We start from the raw sequence: 20,359 nt of genomic DNA, 5'->3' as shown, positions 1-20,359 counted from the left end.
CTGCGGTGATTAAAGTTGAGCCGCTGACCTGCGTGCTTCCTCCCGGGGAAACTGCGCGTTTAACGAGCGTCAGTTTCCATTTCTCCACTCCAGATCATTTGTTGCTGTCCGGGAGCTGAGCTTCAGCCCGGCGCACGGACGGATCCGGCTTCCAGGATCACAGGTACATTTGATTCGTTTGGATGCGTTCGGATGGATCCCGCTGGCTTTAAATCAACTTTTAGCTCTGCTTAGTGTTTTATTTTCATCGCAGTTTTTCTCTAATGTTGCCGTTTTTTCCACTTGCTGTGGATGTTATCTTGAAAAAGGCTAAATGAGCTTCATGCAAAGAGGATGTTGCACCTGTGGAGGCAGCAGCAGTGACTGAACTGTGTGTTATTCGCTAAATTAGGAGATTTCATCACTTCGGGATGCAGCATCCATTCAGCACAATGCAATAAATTCAGACTGTCCAGCCAAGCAGGTGGTTGCATCATAGTAAGGTCCACATAGTCTGTGCTTTCTGGCTTTTACTTGCATGCTTCTGTGATAACAACATTTTCAGCCTGTCCATCACTGTCAGACCTTCATCTCGCTCTCTCTCCATCTCCTTCATTCGTTTTCTGCCCGGGACTTTAGCTGCCAGGCGCTGTGCATGAGCAAATGTTCACCTTGCTGCACGGCTTTAATCCTGAGATTATGTGACAGCTCTGGAGGGGCTGTGGGCTTTTTTTGTTGTGGGATGTTTCGGCAAACTTTCACCCGATTTGGGTCATTCGCCACATTTCCAGTCAGAGGATAAAATTCAATTAGACAGCCCCGCAGCTTCCTGCATCCACTGGCAGATGGCTTAATACTAGTGGATTCTTCCTCCGCGTCCCTTAATGTTTTAATTGGGTTTCATCGTTTCACACTGTTTGTGCGCATTAAAAAAATTGATTTAAATCACTTTTTATACAACCCGAAATCAGTTTTGTTGCTTCCAAAGCAGCTATCCAAACATTTCACATCTAATCTGCAGTAAATTCCTTGAAATTGATGTAAAATCCCTCAGTAAACAGCTTTCTGGTTGCATTCTGCAGTGGATCTCATGTTGGCTGAGTGAAGTTGCAGTAAATGAACTGTGCGCCCTGCTGAGGGCAGATTTGTCTCTCCGAGTTAATTCCAGCCCTGCGGAGCTGCTTTTCCCTCTGAAGGACATCCTCTCTGTTCGGAGGGACAGCTGCTGGATTTTACTTTGAAAAGTTGACGGGATTTGATTACTCCAAGGAATACTTCCTGTCTGCGCGAGATTCTGCCAGTCAGACAAATCACTGTGGAAATGGTTTGTCTCTGTGGACAGAATCGTTTTGTTTCAGGTATATGCAGGGTCTGGCCACTTTATTAGGCACACCAGGTTGTTGCTCCTTTTATTTCTTCATTTTCTGAGGAAGTAAACTCCAAATAGAGACGGATGCATTCATGTTCTTCCTTCTCCACAAGCAGCAGCACACAGTGGCTGAATATTTGTCAGCTTCACTGTCATTGAAGCTGGAGGTGGATGGAGGCTACTGGAGTAAATCAGTTTCTTTTTTTTTTTACATGGAAGTAGCTAAAAGGAAATCTTTGTATTGGAGGTCATAAAGGACATGATCAGGATTAATACTAAGGTATTCTGTAAGAGACTCAAACCAAACCTCCACCAGCGTTGATGCAAGGCAGCGCGGTTACTGGAGCTCCACCAGTGGAACCAGTTTGTCTTTTCTGCTTTGACTTTTGGCATCAACAAAGTATTTTTATCCACACAACTAGGGCTGCAACTAACAATCACTTTAGTAATCGATTCATTTATCGACTTTTCTGACAATTAATCAGAATTCTGCTGATTTTTTTCAGCCTCTTCGATGCAAATACTTCAACTCTATATTTAAATAAGAAAATTAACATTTTCTTGCCTAAAATGCAACAAGGTGGCATTTCTTTAGTGAACGCTCGACCGTTTTCAGCAGAGGATGAATCTCCAGTTGCTGGTCAAACATCAACTTTCTGCTCAATTTAACATCAGTCCAGTAATAGGCTGATCTGGTGTCTATGTTTTTGGTTATCTGACTAATAATTAGGTTGCAAAACGTTATGAATAAGAAATATATTTTACAGGATTTGAACCAGGTGAAGCTCAAACAAAAGGTTTTTTTATCTTTAATGATAAATGTATATATTTGTTGTATGTTTTTCTTTGAGTAAATGATTTTTTTATAGTCTTTGCTCTTCAGCTAACTATTGAGTAAATACTAAATTACTAGACAATTATTTCAATAATCTGATTAATTGTTTCATCCTTCAGTCTAATGCCTCTCAGTAAACCTGAGAATAAATTTACTGCAGTTTTCCATCTGCCAATAACAACAATGCAACGTTGAAAGTCACAACTTTCTTCTCCATCCCAAAGCTCACATCTGTCCTTAGTCTTTGCACAAAGACTCCAGTTTGGGATTTGAACCCACAACCAGCTGCTCCACTGTTCACATAACTGTACATGTGTACCTAATGAAGTGGCCGGTTAGTTTATACGCAGATCAATCGACTGAAAAGTTATAAAGGAACAAAACACCAGAAAGCACAAAGCAAAACATCTGTACTTAAATTTTGTGATGTTGTCATTTTTAATAATGTGTAGATTAAGATTAGGAGAATAAATATGAACCGTTTTCTGTGCAGACTGCGTATCGGTGATAAAAAGCTTTGTGGGTCCAGTTTACATTCATTCATTTACACTCCAGTTTTCACAAAAGCAAAATGTGAGTTTTTTCAGCCAGAATTATAATTTCCACTCAGAACTGCTTCACTCTGTATGGCAGCTCCTCCAGACGTTAGAGATTAACTCACCGAATCCCCCTGATGACACAGGAATGATGCAGTGAGAGTTAAACTTTAATTTGGTCCTAAAAACGACAGGAAGGCATAAAAAGTCCTGGTCGCATTACGCAGCGTGTTGCTGTGCAGCTCAGCTCGTTAAAACTGGAGGCGGGTTTTGAGTCGCAGCATCTGTTGCAGGCCCTTTATGCTAGTTGAGCTAAATGTTTTCTATTCACATAACAATTATACATCCGAAAGTCTCTAGTTTAGAGGTTTCACTTCTAGTCTTGATGTCTATTGACATTTTAGACATTCAGTGGATTCCTACCGGTTCCCTGGTCCATTTTGGTTGTGAGCACATCTTAAATATTTGAAATTAGTTTGGGAAGCTGAAATATGAAGGCGAATTTCTACTTGCTCTTTCTGTCTCAGGTGTTTCTGGATTTCAGTTATTTGTGAGCAGATGTTATCCTTTATCTGCAGGAATACTGAAGGACAGAAATTAATTTTAATTTATTAGTCGATGAAATGCTCTCTGGATTCCAAGATGGATTCTCATTGGTCCTAATCAAGTTTAGGAAGATAATCTCATCCAATCAGACTTCAGAAGCTGCAGTCACTGCTAAAGTAAAGGCCATTGCTAACGGTAGTGCTTTTCTTCTGGTTATGAACTTGTGGCGATAATCTCAGCTGAATAAATTTAAAATTGATCCGTCGACGGCTCCATACATGATCACCTCTGTGAACAATGCGTTGCTGTGCGACGTCTACTTTCTTCTTCTGCGCATGTGGGCCGCTTTGGAGTCGTAAACCGTTCACACAGAAGACTGATTATTGCACATTTAATTAGCAAAATAAGAAAACGGTGGAGACTGGGAACTTCCCATTAGATGCTCCGGCCCAGTCGCCGTGACAGTTTATCTCTGGTCAAGTTTACTCACATTATTTCACTGTTTTCCTTCCTTCTCATCCACTAACAGGTGCAGTGATGAAGATTTGATCACTGTTAACTTCACCCATCAGTGATCATAAAGATAAGCCTCATCTTTGCAACCCAGCCATTATCCACCCAAATGCAGGAGTATTAGCCAAGACTAAAGTGTAATTAGGAATCCACAAATGGGTGGAAACATTTTATCTGGAGTGTGGAAAATTCCTGGAGATGAAAGCGACGCCTCAGTGCTTTTTGTTCCTATTTATAGCGTCACTGTGTCAGTGTAGGAGCGATCAACCTCGCTGGGAGAAACCTCCTGAGTGACATCAGAGATGAAAGCGGGAGGCAGGTCAGTGTTTACTCAGCTTGACCGCTGCCACTTGTGTCGGCCAGGCCTTGCCACTTCTCTTCATATGAATTACCAGCCAGAGCCGAACTCACAGGAAGATCTCAGGTTGTTTTGTCAAGACGCATCATCCAGACTCGCTCTGCTCCGTGATAAAAATGACGACGACTCGTGAGTCACACGTCTGCTGCGTTCCGGTCAGCGTCGCTGCAGGGCTGACCTGGTAGCCAGGTTCAGTCCCGCACGCTTGATTAAACTCTGCCGCGGCGCTGCGGGTGGTCAGGCGGGTTCTGGTCCGCAGCCCGGGCCTTGATGGGAGACTCTGGCCTTTGACAGAGGGATTTAGAAACGCCGTGGCTCCGGCTGAAGAACGCTCAGGCCCATGTTGGGTTCATTTGGGTTCTAGAAGCGCAGACATTTAAATGTCAGTGGTAAGTGGAAACATTGTCGGTTCTCTGAGATAATAGCAGAGCGACCGACAGCGTTTAAATGTGCAATGTTAATGGGGGAGAGCAGAATAACAGAATGCAATTTTGTGTATTGGAATATAATTATGATTTTCACCTGCTGCATGCAAAGATGTAATTCCAGCTTTTATTGTAGTGAGAAAAATGATGCTAATTATCCAGAGAGGGACAACGGAGGAGTGGCTGGTGATATAAAGAGGATGACACATTCTTCATGAAAGGTCAAATTCCTTCGAGATTTTAGTTTCAATGTGAGAATTGAGTATTTAACAAACTGTTCTCATTCATGGAAGGCTTGGAGAAGAAGCAGCTGTAAAATACATTTCTTCTTTGCTTATTCCAATTGAGTCACAGCAAAAACACAAAATCTTACCAAGGATTTTTGGTTTCTAGAATAAATACTTGAAATAAGACTAAACTATCACTAAAATATAGACGCCAATACTGGAAAAATGTCTTGTTATAAGTGAAATAATCTACTAATGGAACTGGAATATTATGGGATTATTGACTGAAATCAAACTCCTGCTTTGCTAAAACGATACGTGTAACATAGTTTTGTCTTATTGCAACTATAATAACGTATATGCACGAGAAATTAGTCCAAAATTACTTGGTAAGATTTTGTGTTTTTGCAGTATAAGAACTTTTAATTAAGAATAGAATAGAAATACTTTTACTGTCCCACATTGGAGACTCACGCAAAGATAAGAACACACTGCATATAAAACATACTTTGTGATTAAAAACAACATTTCAACATAAATACTCTGCAGTTATTAAATAATCTGGTCCAAAGCTGGATCAAAATGTACAAAATGTGTGTGTATATTTATCTTTTAAGGACGTCAGACTATTTACAATAAGTGATTAAAAAAACATCACCAACAGAAATGTGCAGAATACAAGCAAACATGTTATTTAAAATGACTAAAAACGCATGAAAGTTCCAGCATGAATATAAATCTTTATGAGTTTGTCGAGAGCAGTTATGGTTTTAAAGTCTATAGGAAATAATCGACTAATAATAATAGACTTGGTTTCCTGGAGCAGAAGCTGATGTGACACAGAAGGCCATTTGTTTCGGCCGCTGGCCAAGAAGCTGGACGGAGACCAAGTTTATGTTGCCACTGCGATGAATGATGAGAACAAGGAAGGAGGCAAAACCTAAGAGTAGCACGATTTCAGCATATTTTACTCAAGAAATACAAAATAATTCGCAAGTATGAAAAAATGTATGGTCAAATTATTTGTCGAAAGTACTGAGTAACTGATAGTTAATTTTAGGTTAAAACCTGTTTGTTTTTCATCCAGTGAAGTTACTCACACCCGGTCGAGAGTCCAGAAGTTTTACTCAAGTAAAAGTAACAAAACTTCATATTAAAACAACTCCAATAAAGTGAAAAATCTCCTAAATGTACAATTTGTCCCCAAAAAGTGACTCAAGTAAATGTAACTCAGTGAATCCTTTAACAAACGAGGCTTTTTAATGAAAACCTGGTGGATTCTGTTAGAAAACTGAAAACAGATCTTCTTTGGGTTCTTTGAGATTTGATGCATTTTTGCTCCAATGCAGAAAAATCAAATGTACTTCGATTTTTTAGACGCCTGGCAATAAGATTTTCATTTGATTCAGCAAATATGGATGGAAAAGTTGTGTGACAGTTGCTCCATGACTGGATTTTGAAACCCCTGGTCTCTCCATGTTGTGCAATAATAAATGGTCAGACATCCGACTCTGTGTGCTGAGCTACTGACAAAATGAGGATGGTAGGAATTAAACCACCTGATATTGTAAAAAAACAAACAAACAAAAAAAGCAGACTAAAACAAACATTTACTCTTTAACTTTTGATTTTTGTTTCCTCTACTGACTAAAGTTTTCTCGATTCTTTAGAGTGATATTAAGCCACTGCTATAAAAGTTTTTACGGCTCCCTCTGCAGCTGAGCGACCTCAGCGCCCCTCCCCCTCCTGTTGCTCGACCTGTCTCTGACTTGAATGTTCTACGTTTCCATCCTCTGGCTCAGTGGTGCAACACACACAACATTAGGCAGCGTAATTTAAACGCTCAGCCATTAATCTCTAATGATGTGATCGGATAATGTGCACTATTAGCCTCTGTTTTGTTTGCCAGGGATGTGTAGTTTGTTTGCTGGTTTATTAGGCTTGCAGCAGCTGCTTGGACCATTATTTATTAATCAAAGATGTATTCAGAGGCAGCATTGGATAACGGCTCGGTGCGGCGGCAGCACAGCGGTCAGGGGACAAACATTAATGCATGCAAGGACAATAAAACAATTCTTAGTGCCGTATTTAAATCAGATAAACACCACAACACGTTTCTGTTGCTGCTTTGATGGGAGTCCAGAACGTTCTGCTAGACGGCTGTGTTTACGTTGGACTTCAGAAAACCCAGTGGACCAGAACCAGCAGATGTCATGACTGTTTCCTCTGGAAACAGACTCCACTCTTCCACCAGACCGACTTCCAAACGAACTGCAAACTTTACTGTAAACCAAGTCCACCGCAATATGAGGTGTGAAAACACCTTAGACTTCCCCGGTCTCGTCCTTCCACTAAACTTTCCTTGGACAGTAGAGACTCTTTGCGTCTTTCCCTGCAGGTGGACGGTATCAGCTACTTTCTGCTGGTCATCTGTCCTGTATGTCATAACAGAACATTTCCACTATAGAAAACAGAAATAATCATCCAAATGAACTGATGAATAAACATTTTTGTTATATTACTCTATTTAGTGAACTTATGCAACTGAATTACTGAAATAAACTTTTTGATTATATTCACATTTTTGAGATCGATATGTACAAGAATCAACTGAGTAATTTTTATGCTAATTTGAACCATGTTTTAGTCTGCAGTTACATCACATCATAGTTATTTGGAAGAGTAGAGTTTGTGCAAACAGCTACAGCGACATGTCCGCTTTGCTCTTTGTGGCTGAAAATGTGTCTGATGCTAATTTTCTAAGTGTTTGTTTCCCCAGAGATCATTATTTAGAGTTGAAGCGTTAATAGGAGAGTTAATAGCTCAGGTTTATTTTATTTTTATCTCTGAAGTTGGTGTTTAAATGTGTCAGCAGTGCGAATGAACTTGATATCGACTTGTGTAAACTCTGTGTGCTAACAGAGCGACGGCTTCCACTTCGCCTCCTCTCCACAGCGGCTCGCGCCTCAAATTGGGAACATGACTCCTCAGAATCGACTTTGTCTCTGTCACAGTTTGGAAATTCGTCCACAGCCTTCCCCAGACTCCATTGTGTCTCTAAGTCACATCTTTGTTCTGTTTGTTTCCTCTCTTGCAGCGTGTCCTTGCAAGCACTGAATTTAGAGCAGCGAAGCAAAAAAAACAAAAAGTCTTTGCAGAGCTGTAGGCCAGAGATAAATCTCTGACCTTTTATCAGATGGCTTATATACAAGAATATAAATAAAATAGTGTTTGAACATGAAGAATGGGTGAAGAGGATAATCTACAACTTCATCTTAATAAGATTTCACTGCACAACGTTACAGTAAGAAGGAAAATATCTGCGTTTACATTTAAATCTCTTTCGATGACACCAGCTGGACGTTATTCTGAGAAATGGAAATTAGTTAAACATTAGTGGAGATGAGGTTTGTGTTAAAGCGGGGAGATGTCATATGGATGGAGTGACTGTTGTGGAAAAAAAAAAAAGAAAAGTAATTTCCAAAGGTGGTAAAGCATATTGCTCTGCATTATGCAAATATTTGTTGTGCTTCATTTTCTTTTCCTCACTGCCAACAAACACCACTTGGAGACTGGAGCCACTGGTCTGTGCAGGAAGTGTGAATTGGTTGCAGTTCAAAGTGAAATTGCATGATTTAAAGGCTGTCTGCTTCAGCTGTCAGTTCTCAAAGAGCAAACGCAAACAAGTAAACAGGAGAGAAAAAATCTGCATAATTAATAACTATTAGTCACATTTCTGTCACCTCCCCAAACCGCATAAACAACCAATGGGTGTAATTTCTCACAGTCTCAAATAAATGAAAGAAACTGCCAATCATCTGTTTATTTATAATTCTTTTCATACTTATATACTCAATGAAAAATGCATATCTGCCTGTATTTTATATTTTGAGCTAAATAGTTTTCATCTCTATCTGCTGAGAAAAATGTGAAGACTGGAGAAAAAATGTGTCTGTTAGGACACCCACACTTGACCCATTTTTTCCATAATTACTTCAGTTTAGAATAATAATTAAAAGTCCTTGCTTTGCAAACACATTCTGAGGTTGAAGGTAAATAATGTCTCTCAGGCTCAGGGCTGTTTGGAGGATTGGAAAAGTACTAAAAGATGAATGTAGAGGAATGAAGCTACAACCTTATCTTAAAATGATCTTTAGTTGAACATCATTTGTAAATGTTTAGATTTATTTTGTGGAGGAGTCCAGTTCACAGAAACAATTATTTACCAAATCTGTGTGGCCTCATTATCAGCTCCCATGTAAACTCCTGTAAAGTAAATGGAACTGAATCATATTTTTGTTCATTTAGTTGATCAGCTTGTTTAGAAATTATTAATCAGTAACCTGCTATTCCTTGTGTTTCGCCATCTATAGGTAACTCTTAAGAACGCTCACTCATTTCCTTCAGACTAGCCAGCAGCAATTAGCAAACACCTGTAAGAGCTGTTACGCACCAGCGCAGCTCGTTGGTAAAAAAACAAAAAACACAACTACCTGTGAAGTAATGACTTCCTGAAGGTTTCAGAAAGAGCAAGAATTTTTTTTAAAGAGACAAAGGTTCAATTTTAAGTCAAAGCGTTTAATTACGATGTCAATTTTTTTTAAAGCATTCGTATAACACCTGATGGTGACATGGTTACTTGTTTGTGGCATAAACTGGCTCTCTATAATTCCTCTAGGAAGTGGAACAGGCATGGCAGCAGAAATGGGTTCACAGAATTAGCGTTCAGAGAATAATAGTCTGGATCTGAAATCTCTTCCTTTGTGGTCTTGGCTGACCACATTTGTATCCAGCACACATTTCGGATCAACAAGTCATTTTCATTGCGTGCTCGGCTTATTTGCCAACTGTGCTCTTTCATATTTTATGAGCAATTTGGATTTTTAAAGTGCATCACCCCGACTCGTTACTCAGCCAGCCATGACGCTTACATTCACTTGGGGGACATTTTGACATGAATCTGTGACACAACAAGCTGCTGTAAACAGTCTGCTTCATCGTTAGACACAGGCAGTGAGGAAACCAGTTATCTATAAGCAGCATTGTTGCCCAGGCCAGTTTGCTTCATGCTGCCAAAAACCCTGAAGGCCACACAGAGCGCGGCGGCATGGCGGCATGGCGGCGGCATTAGAGTGACAGCTCAGAACAGCTGTTAGGGTGGAGAGGTGAGGCTGAGAAAAGACAAATGAGGTCCTTTTACTAATGAGGCCGGGAATCATGGCTCCCCGTCTCTGTCAGCTGCAGCGGTGTTGTCGGTATGCACCTCGCTCTGCTTCCTCCTCGTTCAGAGGGAGAAACGCTCCTCAAACACCGCCGGTGTGATAGCGGTGCCGTCGTTTGTCCCGAAGAATGAAGCTGAATTTAGGAATATCAAAAGGCGTCACCTGAAACATGCGGAGGAATCTGGTTTGCTTTCACTGAAACTGAATCCGTGGTCCATCTTGTTTGCTTTCTTTCTTTCCACATATCTAAACCTGCCTTGAAAAGTTTTCACACCTCCAGGAAAGTCTCATTTTATGTTGCAGAGATAAAACTTAAACATATTTTTTAGGATTTTCTGTGTTGAGAACTAACAGGCGCGTAATGATGAACCGGAGAAAAATGATTCTTGATTTTGTAAAAATAGAAATCCTCTGAGTAATTACTTTGCAGAAGCGTCTTTCTCTGAAATTACAGCTGCGAGTCTTTGGGAATTTCTCCACCAGTTTTCACATGCAGATTGAAATTCCTGCCCATTCTTCTTGTTCAGGCAGATTAAATAGAGAACATCTGTGAGCTGGGATTTCAAATCATATATACTAAATTAGATTTAGGCTTTTGACTTTGACTGGGCCACTTTTCACACATGAATATACTTTGACATTTGTAGTTCTGGTGGAAGGTGAATATTCTCCCAAGTCTCAATTTTTAGGTTTTCTTACAGCATCAGCCTTTATTTTACTAAACTACCGAGGTGTTGATCCCTGCAGCTCCTCCAGAGTCACCATGCCATTTTTTGATAAGAAATTTCATTGGAGACAGATTGAGCAGAACAGTATCCATTAATGATATTGGAAATTGCTCTGATACTATAGCCAAAAAAACAAACATTGGATTTTATCAGCCTGCATCTGAAATCTCAGATAAAAACACAATGATTGAAGTTTTTCTCAGCTCAGTTTTTCTCTCTTTGGGTAATATTACTTGATCAAGTCTTTTTACATTGGACACAACAAAATAAATGATTAATGTTTATATGATTCATGGTGATATTGTGAAAAACCTTATCCTCCTTTTGAAAGTAGATTCACACTTTATTTATTGTAATAGAAAATTTCATTTTCAGTCTCATTTCATTTTTGATGGAACTGATGATACTTTTTTTTTTAACCATTTATTTACTGATTATATTTATTTACTGTTTTTGCAAGGTGTGTTTTTCCATTAACGAAGTTTCCTGATTGTATTTAAATGTCTCTGCAGAGACCTGAAGACTTCTTGGGTAAAATGCTTAACCTGGCAACTGTCTTAAAGGACAATTGCCCCCATGAGTAAAGAAGAATTACAAGTTTCCCCTCCATGAAGTGAGGGATAGTTCATGAGGTCAGGGTTGTCTTTTCGTCCATCTGGCAGCAGAGATCAGATCAGGCTTTGGTGGATCTTTTCCTTGCTGTGACTGTTTAACGATGTGAAGTGACTGACGGGCCTTCGAATAATAATTTTTTCGCAATGAAAAATGTGGAAGTTTGTTATAACTAAAAGCTGGAGTTAAAGAAGGTGCGAATATTTTTGCAAGGAACCTTTTGCACCCATTTATGAGCAGCTGCCCTCTTTTAAAAGCTCGCCATAAATAAGCTTTGACACAACTTTTCAGTTAATACTTGGGTCTGTCAGTGCTAAGTAATCAAATGCTTTTCTGCAAAATAAGTTGTGTGTCAAACTGACTGCAGCCCATTAAAAGGAGCTCAGCGATCACGCCAAACATTGGGTGTGAAGAAAATGAATGAAAATAGGCCACCAGACACAGCAGCGCGTCACAGGAGGCATTTGAATGTCAAGACGATGCAGTAAATCAAGTTAAGCAGGAGACAAAAACAAAAACATCGGCCGTGCTGCCTTTTAAAAATGTGCAGCCTCTGCAGCTGATCCCAGGGCTTTTAGCTGGCACACGTCAACTCTGAGAGCTGAAAGGGTCTCAGAAAGTGACATTTTGTTGGCTTTCTTGCAAAAAAAATAAAAACGAGATGGAGCAGATTGGCTTTTATTTTGAAACTGACACTGCTGCTCTCATGGCTCTGAAATCTGTTGTAAAGTTATCTTTCCAAGATGGCATCGTGCTCCATTTTCAAATCAATCTCTCTTTATGTAGCGTTGGCTGCGATTCATTGAAAAGAAACAGACATTGATCCCGGCTCTCTGCTCCATGAGGTCCTTAGCAGGGTGACACTCGGTTCCCTCATTGGCCATTTTCCCCTAACTCTAACACCGCAGAGACTGATTGATGCTGCCAAGTGTTACAGTACCAAGCATGATCGATTTCCTAACGCGTCTTTGTGTCTACTTCTTTTCCTGATGATCCAATTCACTGATGCCACATGCTCGCCTCACACTCACTGGTTGTTTGCTTGTGGGAACGAGACTCAGACGAAAGTCAGAGCCCAATGATAGAAAGCGACAAAGTGCCGAACACATAACCCCAGTTTAATTTTCTCTTTCCAGATGGACTGGCTCGCACCTGAGATGTGAACCGTGTTATGTGAGCCCAGGTGTTTTCCCACCTTTCCGGTGGTGGGAAGAGATGCTGCTCTCCGTTACCATGGCAGCGGAGGTCCTTCTTCTGGGGTTCGTGATGAGCGGCGTCCTGTGCAATCCCATAGCGACGCTGTCGGTGAGCCGGGATCACCTGGAGAAGGTGCTGACCCAGACCCGGCAGGACGAGCAGCAGGACAGGCAGAGTCCAGAGGAGTACGCCGCTCAGGGAACCAACGCCTTCGGCCCCAACAGGACCGCCCCGGACCTCACCGGGCCGAGCTTCAGCTCCCTGGAAGATGGAGAATCCGAGCAGCAGTGGAGCGAACAGGACAGCCTAAACCAAATAGACGAGGGCCCCACCAGCGACGTGGCCCTCTCCCTGGATGCCATCGACGAGTACGCCTACCCGGACTACAGGGGGAAAGGCTGCATGGACGAGAGCGGCTTTGTGTTTGCAATCGGCGACCAGTTCACCCCGGGCCCCTCGACGTGTCCTTGCCTCTGCACGGACGAGGGCCCTCTGTGCACCAAACCCGAATGTCCTAAGGTCCACCCTCGGTGCATCAAAGTGGACACCAGCCAGTGCTGCCCTCTGTGCAAGGAGAAAAAAAACTACTGCGAGTTTCGGGGCAAGGTCTACGCCTCGCTAGAAGAGTTTAAGGTGAGCCTGTTTCACCACTTTCAGTCCTCGTTGACATGCTCCGACCTGAAAGAATTGCTGACCGAACACTCCACGCTATCAATGGAGTTTATTACTGCCGCTACACAGAAACAAGTAACCTTGCCTTGCAGCATACAAGCGGGCACGCAGGCACATTTATAATGGCAAAGGTCAGCACTTGTGTAGCAGAATGTTACCGGAGGCTGAGTTTTGGCCGTGCAGCTTCAGCAGAGTGCCTCCATATTCAGCCGATACAAAGAGTTACAGCTTCAGTAATGTTCCAACTCTGCAGGGCATGCTCATACATGTGGGCGTTTGGGAAAGACACATCACTGAGGTCTTTACTCTTTTATCTGCTGTCACGTCTTCATAAAGAGGCTTGACTCAGGATTGCACCACCATCTGAGTGTTATGTCTCTTATGAGGCAATAAATTCAACCCCAATGCCTCTTTTTATGTCTGTAGTGTCTCCACAGATGGTTGAACTTAATGTGGAGTATCTTCTTCTAAGGCTTTCCCGCTGATATACGTCGGGCTTTGGGCCGTTTGTAGGGCAGAGGCTTTGAACCGGAGCAACAGGCTGGTTTTTTATGCTTGATTGCTACATTCTGGGGCATCGTGCTAAGTGCTACCTCGCTCCATTTTTCACAGTGGAGTGCCATGCGGAGGCACAAGCTTCAGCAATCTGCAGAACAAGCCTCAGCTCTCTAGTTAGGACCAGAGGTGTATGACTTCATGTAAGCAGCTTCAAAATGAAACCTGTGCTTGCTCGCTCTGAATGTAAATCAAACTCTGCGCTCCCCAGCCTTTGTTCCACCTTTTCCTCTTCTATTTTCAGACACACAAAAACACTTGGATAGCCGACCCAGACTCACACGCTGAGGAAATTGGAAGCATCTTTCTATTGTTTCCCAGTTCCTATTGATTTCTTCTTATCTTCTGATTGAATAGGGTAGTTCAATTCTCGGCTCTGCCCTCCCGAAAATGAGGCGCTCATTGGCAATAAAATTGAGAGAAGTGAGACTTCCCCATAGATGTGGCTCTCTGACACTGAATACATACTCCCCTAAACAATCAAGGCAGTCTTATTGAGCTTTGTGTGTGTATGCGCGCGCGCGCGTGTGTGTGTGCGCGCGCGCGTGTGTGTGTGTGTGTAAGGTACATAGTTATGCAGAAATGTTCAAACCCCCTGAACCTTTATATATTCTGTTGTGTTGCAACTGCAAGCTTAAAAGTATTTAGCAGGAATTTTATGTGCTCTATATTAGGGTTGTCAATATGAATGCATTAATTTATTCACCTATGATTAATCTAAATAGTTTAACACGTTAATATTTGTTAATGCAGATTAATTGTTTTCCATGCTTTTATCTTGAAACCTCTCTCTCACTGTCTGTCAGAAAAGTGAGTGAAAAGATGAGAGACGAGCGTCAGACTGGATTTTTAAAAAGCTCCCAGATGGATGTTTGGATGAACCAAGGCAGCATTAAACCAACTTATTTATTATCCTTCTACTGAAGAACAGGCAGTTTATAGTTTTAAAATTAGGTTTGAAACAAAATGACTTTTCTTTTAATCTTCTTGAATATTAAAATTGAGATATTTGGTTTGAAACAATAAAATGTTTTCTTTAACATTTATTTAAAAAGTGCATTTTTAAAATTCAAGCTTACAAAGTTAAGCGCCGTCAATAATCTGATTAATTTTTTAATGTGTTGAGAGGGAAACTATAAACAGCTCTGGAACAAATGAAGAGCCCACTGCACTGAAAACCTGCTGATTATTCTAACAAATATTGATTTCTGAACTCTTCCTGAGTTAAAACATTAATATTGTTTCTAAATTAATATGAATTTGTTTTTTTTTTGCTATACATCTGAAAGCACCACATCTTTTTTGTTATTTTGACCATTTCTCATTTTCTGCAAGCTTGTTTTTTCAGAGACATATTTTATTTAAAAAGAGTAAAATTAAAGAAACTGATCATTTTAAGTGGTCTCTTCATTTTTATGAAGAGACCACTTAAAATAAAATAGGAGACTCCTATTTTATTTCCATAAAATAGGAGTCTGAAAAAGTTGTTGTGTTTGTATTGAGTCCCCTTCAATCTGATCCCTCTGAAAACCTCCAGCTCAACTAATTACCTCCACAAAATCAGCAAACAAACAAACAGCATCATTAAGACCAAGGATCCCAGCAGAAAGGTCACAGAAAGCTGTGGAGAAGTTTAAAGCAGAGTTAGCTTTTACAACGACCTTTGAACGTCTCACAGAGCTTTGTTCACTCCATCATCTGGACATGAAGAGCAGAAGGACCAACTGCAAAACAACCGAGACATAAACGTCGGTCTGAGCTGACAGGCTGGATGAGGAGAGCGAGGAAGTCTTTATAAACCTCCATATACGTTCAGGCACTTTTATTTTAATATTAAGGAATATTAAATATTAATATTAAGGAAGTATAGACTTAGGACAAGCTCATATGTCTTGCAGAAATGTTACTGGCCATTAATTTAATCTTATTTTAAATGTACTAAGATATCTGCATTAGAAACTGGACCAGAAACTTTTTATTTTTGTGCTGATGGGCCGACCTGATCCCTGTCCTTCAGGTGTCTCCGTGTGAGAAGTGCCGGTGTGAGCCCAGTGGAGAGGTTCTGTGCTCGGTGTCCGCCTGTCCTCAGACTGAGTGTGTGGACCCGGAGTACGAGCCCGACCAGTGCTGTCCCATCTGCAAGAGCGGTGAGTGACGGTTCCCCCAGCAGAAGCTGCTCCGGCTGGAGCATCAAATGTTTCTCTGCTTTACTTCAGCTGAAGTAATGAGGGCTTTGTAGCCCAGTGTTCATTCTGCTGACACAGAAACACAGCATGCTGCACTGCAGACTGCAACATCTTAACATATCTGGTTTACTGAACTTTACCTAACGAGGCGAAATAAAGCATGCAGGTGTCACTTTTACTCTCTTCCTTTAATATCTGGATATAGACGTCTAAACGCGTCTCATCATGAGATTATTTGGCGTGTCTGCATCCTGCGTTTCTGTTGTTTTTCTTCCTTCATGATCTCAGAGATCCTCGTCGTCCATGAGAAGGAGGATTTATGCATCTCAGAGTCGATTAACTGAAATTGTTTCAGATGATTCCCGACAGCTTGTCCTAGATTATGTCCCCTTGTTTTCTTGTTGTGAGTATAATGCAACATGGCAATGTCAGCAACACTGCTTCCTTCAGCAAAAAGAATGATGACTTGCGATATGTATCTCTGACTTAGAACCTTAAAGGGGTGCAGACTGTTTGATATAAACAAGAGCAAACAATATGCATGAGGAGTAAGAAAAGAAAAACACTCCTGATGCTCACAGTAAAGGGCTTTGTTTGGCTAATGCGGGTTTTTAGATTGCTTGTTGAATTTTATTCATACAGATTAAAGGATGAACTCTTGAGGATGTGAATTACTGGCTGTTTGCTTCAAACCTGTCAGAAGATGCATACAGTAAATATGTCAGTAAAAATAAGGGGATTAAATAATCAAAACACTCATTAAATGTCTTATTCAACACGTGACTCCCATCTGTTCGCTTTGATTTAACTACACCCAAAATATCCCATTAAGATGATTCATTTTAAACCCAGGAAACATTTGCATGTAATGAATGCTCATCATTAGGTATTAATCAGACGGCGTCCTACATTAAATTAAAGGCCGCATCAAAACCTAAAAAATATTGGACATCGTGGTGCATTATGCACTCTATTAATATGTGCTTGCTGTAATCTTAGGGATTTGATTTTGGTCCCTATTCCTCTTTTTTTGCTGTACACTGACTTTTTACATATGCACATATTGATCACACTGAGGGAGCTTTGCACAGTTTGGCCTGCGCTCCATCCTTCCTGCTGTGCACGACCCCGGTGGATTTGCAGGGGTCGTGTTTGAAGACTCATCAGTCTCGCGGGCGCTTGGGGAAACGCTGCAGTGTTGTGCATTTGTTTTCCAAAATATCCCCTCCCAAATCCGCGGGCGCAATCACCCGACAAGGATTTTCAGACAGCGTCCGATGTTCTTAGCATAAAATTACCACAGTTTAGCATAAGCAGAGCTCCCCATGTCAGGCTACCTGACCACAACTAACGCCGCCAAGCATTTAATCCCGGATTCTGGGGTTGAAAGATTTCTGTTCTGACAAGAGGAGCTTTCTGAATTTATCTCCCTGATTACACCATCCAGCTTATTCTATCTGGGGTTGTAAAATTTCCCATCAAATATCAAAATCTATATTGCACAAAGGGATTTATTTGTAATCTGTTAATTTTTACCAGACAGGTAAAAGTGATCTGAGTTGTGCAAGAGAGAGTTGTTGGTTGCAGCAGTTTTAAACTATGTTAAATTATGCCAGTGTTCAGAAAGCAATCAGTCTCGTTATCTATTACCAATCAATATGGAGGATGAATTATTTACTCTCCCACGGAGTGATGTCTATCATACATTAAAACAGCTTCCTCAGGTCTGCTGTGGTAAAAAACAAGCCTGACATGATTCTAAATGTAGATAAATGAAGAACATCAAGTCCTGTTGGAGCGTTGAAGCATTTATGTTGCTTTTTATGCAATAATCTGATGAATCGTGCATTTCTATTGACATCCAGAGTGTGAAATTCAATATTCCTCTGAGCCAAGACATTCGCCATGACATCACTTTCTTATTTTTTATATGATAATTAAATGTACATTCACAGAGTTTCCCCCAGAAATAATGTATATAATAATTTATGTGCTGTTGCATTGAATCGGTGGGTGCGGCACAAGAGAAATACATGTGAGTTATTCACTGCTGATTAACTTACATCTGACAAACCAGAAAAATTAGCATAAAAGTGCTAATGATAATCTACTCACTTCATGATGATGACGGATCTTTGCAGAGTTAATTATTAACCTCATCATGCTTGGACCGTCCGGATTTGTTTCTACCTTCTCTTATGTCCCTGCCTTGTTTTTTTTTTATTTTATTTTATAAAGCAGCAGCGCAGGACGTTGCTCCTTCTCCCCGTTTTATTTTCCTGCAACAAAATTAACAGCAGCCTTCAGCAGGCATCATTTATCTTCTCTAATATTTGTTCTACAAACAATGTAGATTGCTCTGAACTATTTGCTCTCGCTGCATAAATATACAGAGATTTGTGTGGATCTTCCACTAAGCGGATGCGTAAAACCTCATTTAAATTTGAGAGGCAGTATTTGCTCGATAGAACTATTTTAGAAACAGCTCATCATTTCAATGTGGTTGAAAAGTTACGACACGCAAACTTTGTTTTGCACTTATTTGATGCCAGTAAATATCTTTGAAGCATTTCTAAATGACCAATATTTAGTTTCCTTCTTCTGTTAAGCGCTGGATGGTTGATCTCGTCCATTTTTCTTCCCCAAATATCTCAGCTCAGCTGAATCTGTTGAATTTGATTTCCACTGAACAATCCTGAATCTCTCATAAGCTGCTAACCACTTCATCCACTGCAGGTTAGATATTGACTTCTCATAAGCTCTTATGAGAACCTGAGCGTACAGATCCGTGTTTTGTATTAGTTACTTGATGTAACATAAGCAGGTGTTCTCTGTTGTTTGTTTTCATCTCACCTTCAGGAGTTTTTCTAAGACAGAATGTCAAATATAGATAAGCTGATTATTAGATGCTCCATTTGTGATGCAATTCCTCAGGGTGATTGTGTTTCTCACCATTAAGAAAGAAAAACAATACCTGCATCTGCAACTAAACAATGTGATCACATCATAGTTGTATTAATAGATCTGGGTTCTGCTAAACATCCTTTATGATTCAATTGTTTGTAATTTGCTTCATCGGTTTGTTTTGTTGGAGGAAACCTGGACGTGCAGTTTGAGGAAAAAAGGCAGAAAGTGCTGCAGCTTCTGAGCCATTTGGGATTTCTTATGGTTGGCCTGCAACTGTGTAGTGCTAGATTTTTGAATTATTTAAAGTATTTTCTGAAGTATTAAGTCTGCAACAACCATTTATGACCAGGATCAGGAGTGGATCACAGCCTTTTCTGGTTCAGTGTTAGTGGATTTTCCTGTCAAACTTCTAATTACTTGTGGAAACTTTATTTATTCATGGATTTTTTTCTAAAACATTTAAAGTTTACTTTTAGCTGGCATTTACAAAGCAGACAATCCAGGAGCAGCATTAATTTTCCTTGGCGCTGATTGGCTGAACTCCTTATAGAAAAAAATAACGACGGTCCTGAACGTTAGCTCAGTGCTAACACAACTTCCACAGCTCATAGTAACACATATTAAAGTCTATTTAGAGTTTGAACTATTAAAATAGTCAGTGTTAAGTGTTTTTAGAGGATTTGAGCTCTTTGTCTCGGTGCGGTTGAATCTAATGTCTTCCTGAGGATCCTTACAGAAATGCATGTTCAGAACCAAATATAAATTTGCATTGGTGATAAATGAAATATTGTTGCAATGAAACGAGCAACAATATTGATTTCATTCTCTCGTTAAAGCAACCCAGACATCCACACATCTCAGATGTCTGGTCACTTTCTCTGCTAGTTTTCCTTTCATGTTTATTCACAGGAGCCTTGAAGGAGATGGAAAGAGCCATGCTGTGGACAAAATATATTATTTGTACAAGATTATTCACAACATGCTACCCTATAATATAAAAGTAATCATACACGCTCCTCGCCGTATCTGAGTGCCAGGCGCGCTCTGCAGCTCTATAAATTCAAAGCAGTTGTGGGTGGAAGTGGCTGACAATATCATTTCTCTACACGTTTCAGGGTTTTTAACTGAGCGTTACACTCCTCAGGGTTTAATTGGACTTCACTAACATATTTATTTCTAAACTGGAGCAAAATATGATTTTTTTTCTCTCTGCTTCACCTGTGGGCAAACAAGAGGTTGGACGACCACTCAGCATTCTGCGCACCCGTCCCGACTTACATTTTTCTCATAACAACACATCAGTTTTCCATAAAATTTAATTTCAAGCTAAGAGGCAAGCAGCATTGTGGTAAACAAAATGATGGAGGATGGGAGCGGTTGAAAGATATTTCTGTGCAATCAAAGGGGAAATTACACCTGCAGCTGCTGAAAAACTTTTAATCAGAATTACCTCTCATTTGTTTTACCCAGACAGCAAAAAATGACGAGGTAC

At 40.5% G+C, this 20,359-nt stretch overlaps 1 protein-coding gene across 1 annotated transcript in view; it reads left to right on the top strand.

Annotated features, from left to right (window-relative positions):
- Positions 1-20,359, top strand: part of vwc2 (von Willebrand factor C domain containing 2) — a 41,434-nt gene continuing 21,075 nt past the window's right edge. The window contains exons 1-3 of the mRNA XM_055021683.1: positions 1-163; positions 12,487-13,180; positions 15,792-15,921. Of these exons, the coding sequence (XP_054877658.1) occupies positions 12,566-13,180; positions 15,792-15,921 (745 nt within the window). The 5' untranslated portion in view covers positions 1-163; positions 12,487-12,565. The remainder of the gene's footprint in view (positions 164-12,486; positions 13,181-15,791; positions 15,922-20,359) is intronic.

Source organism: Poeciliopsis prolifica, unplaced genomic scaffold, assembly GCF_027474105.1.
Source record: "Poeciliopsis prolifica strain line A6 unplaced genomic scaffold, Auburn_PproV2 SCAFFOLD078, whole genome shotgun sequence".
Lineage (NCBI taxonomy): Eukaryota > Metazoa > Chordata > Actinopteri > Cyprinodontiformes > Poeciliidae > Poeciliopsis > Poeciliopsis prolifica.
The sequence above is the reverse complement of the archived record's forward strand: the minus strand, read 5'-3'. Positions and strand labels throughout refer to the sequence as shown.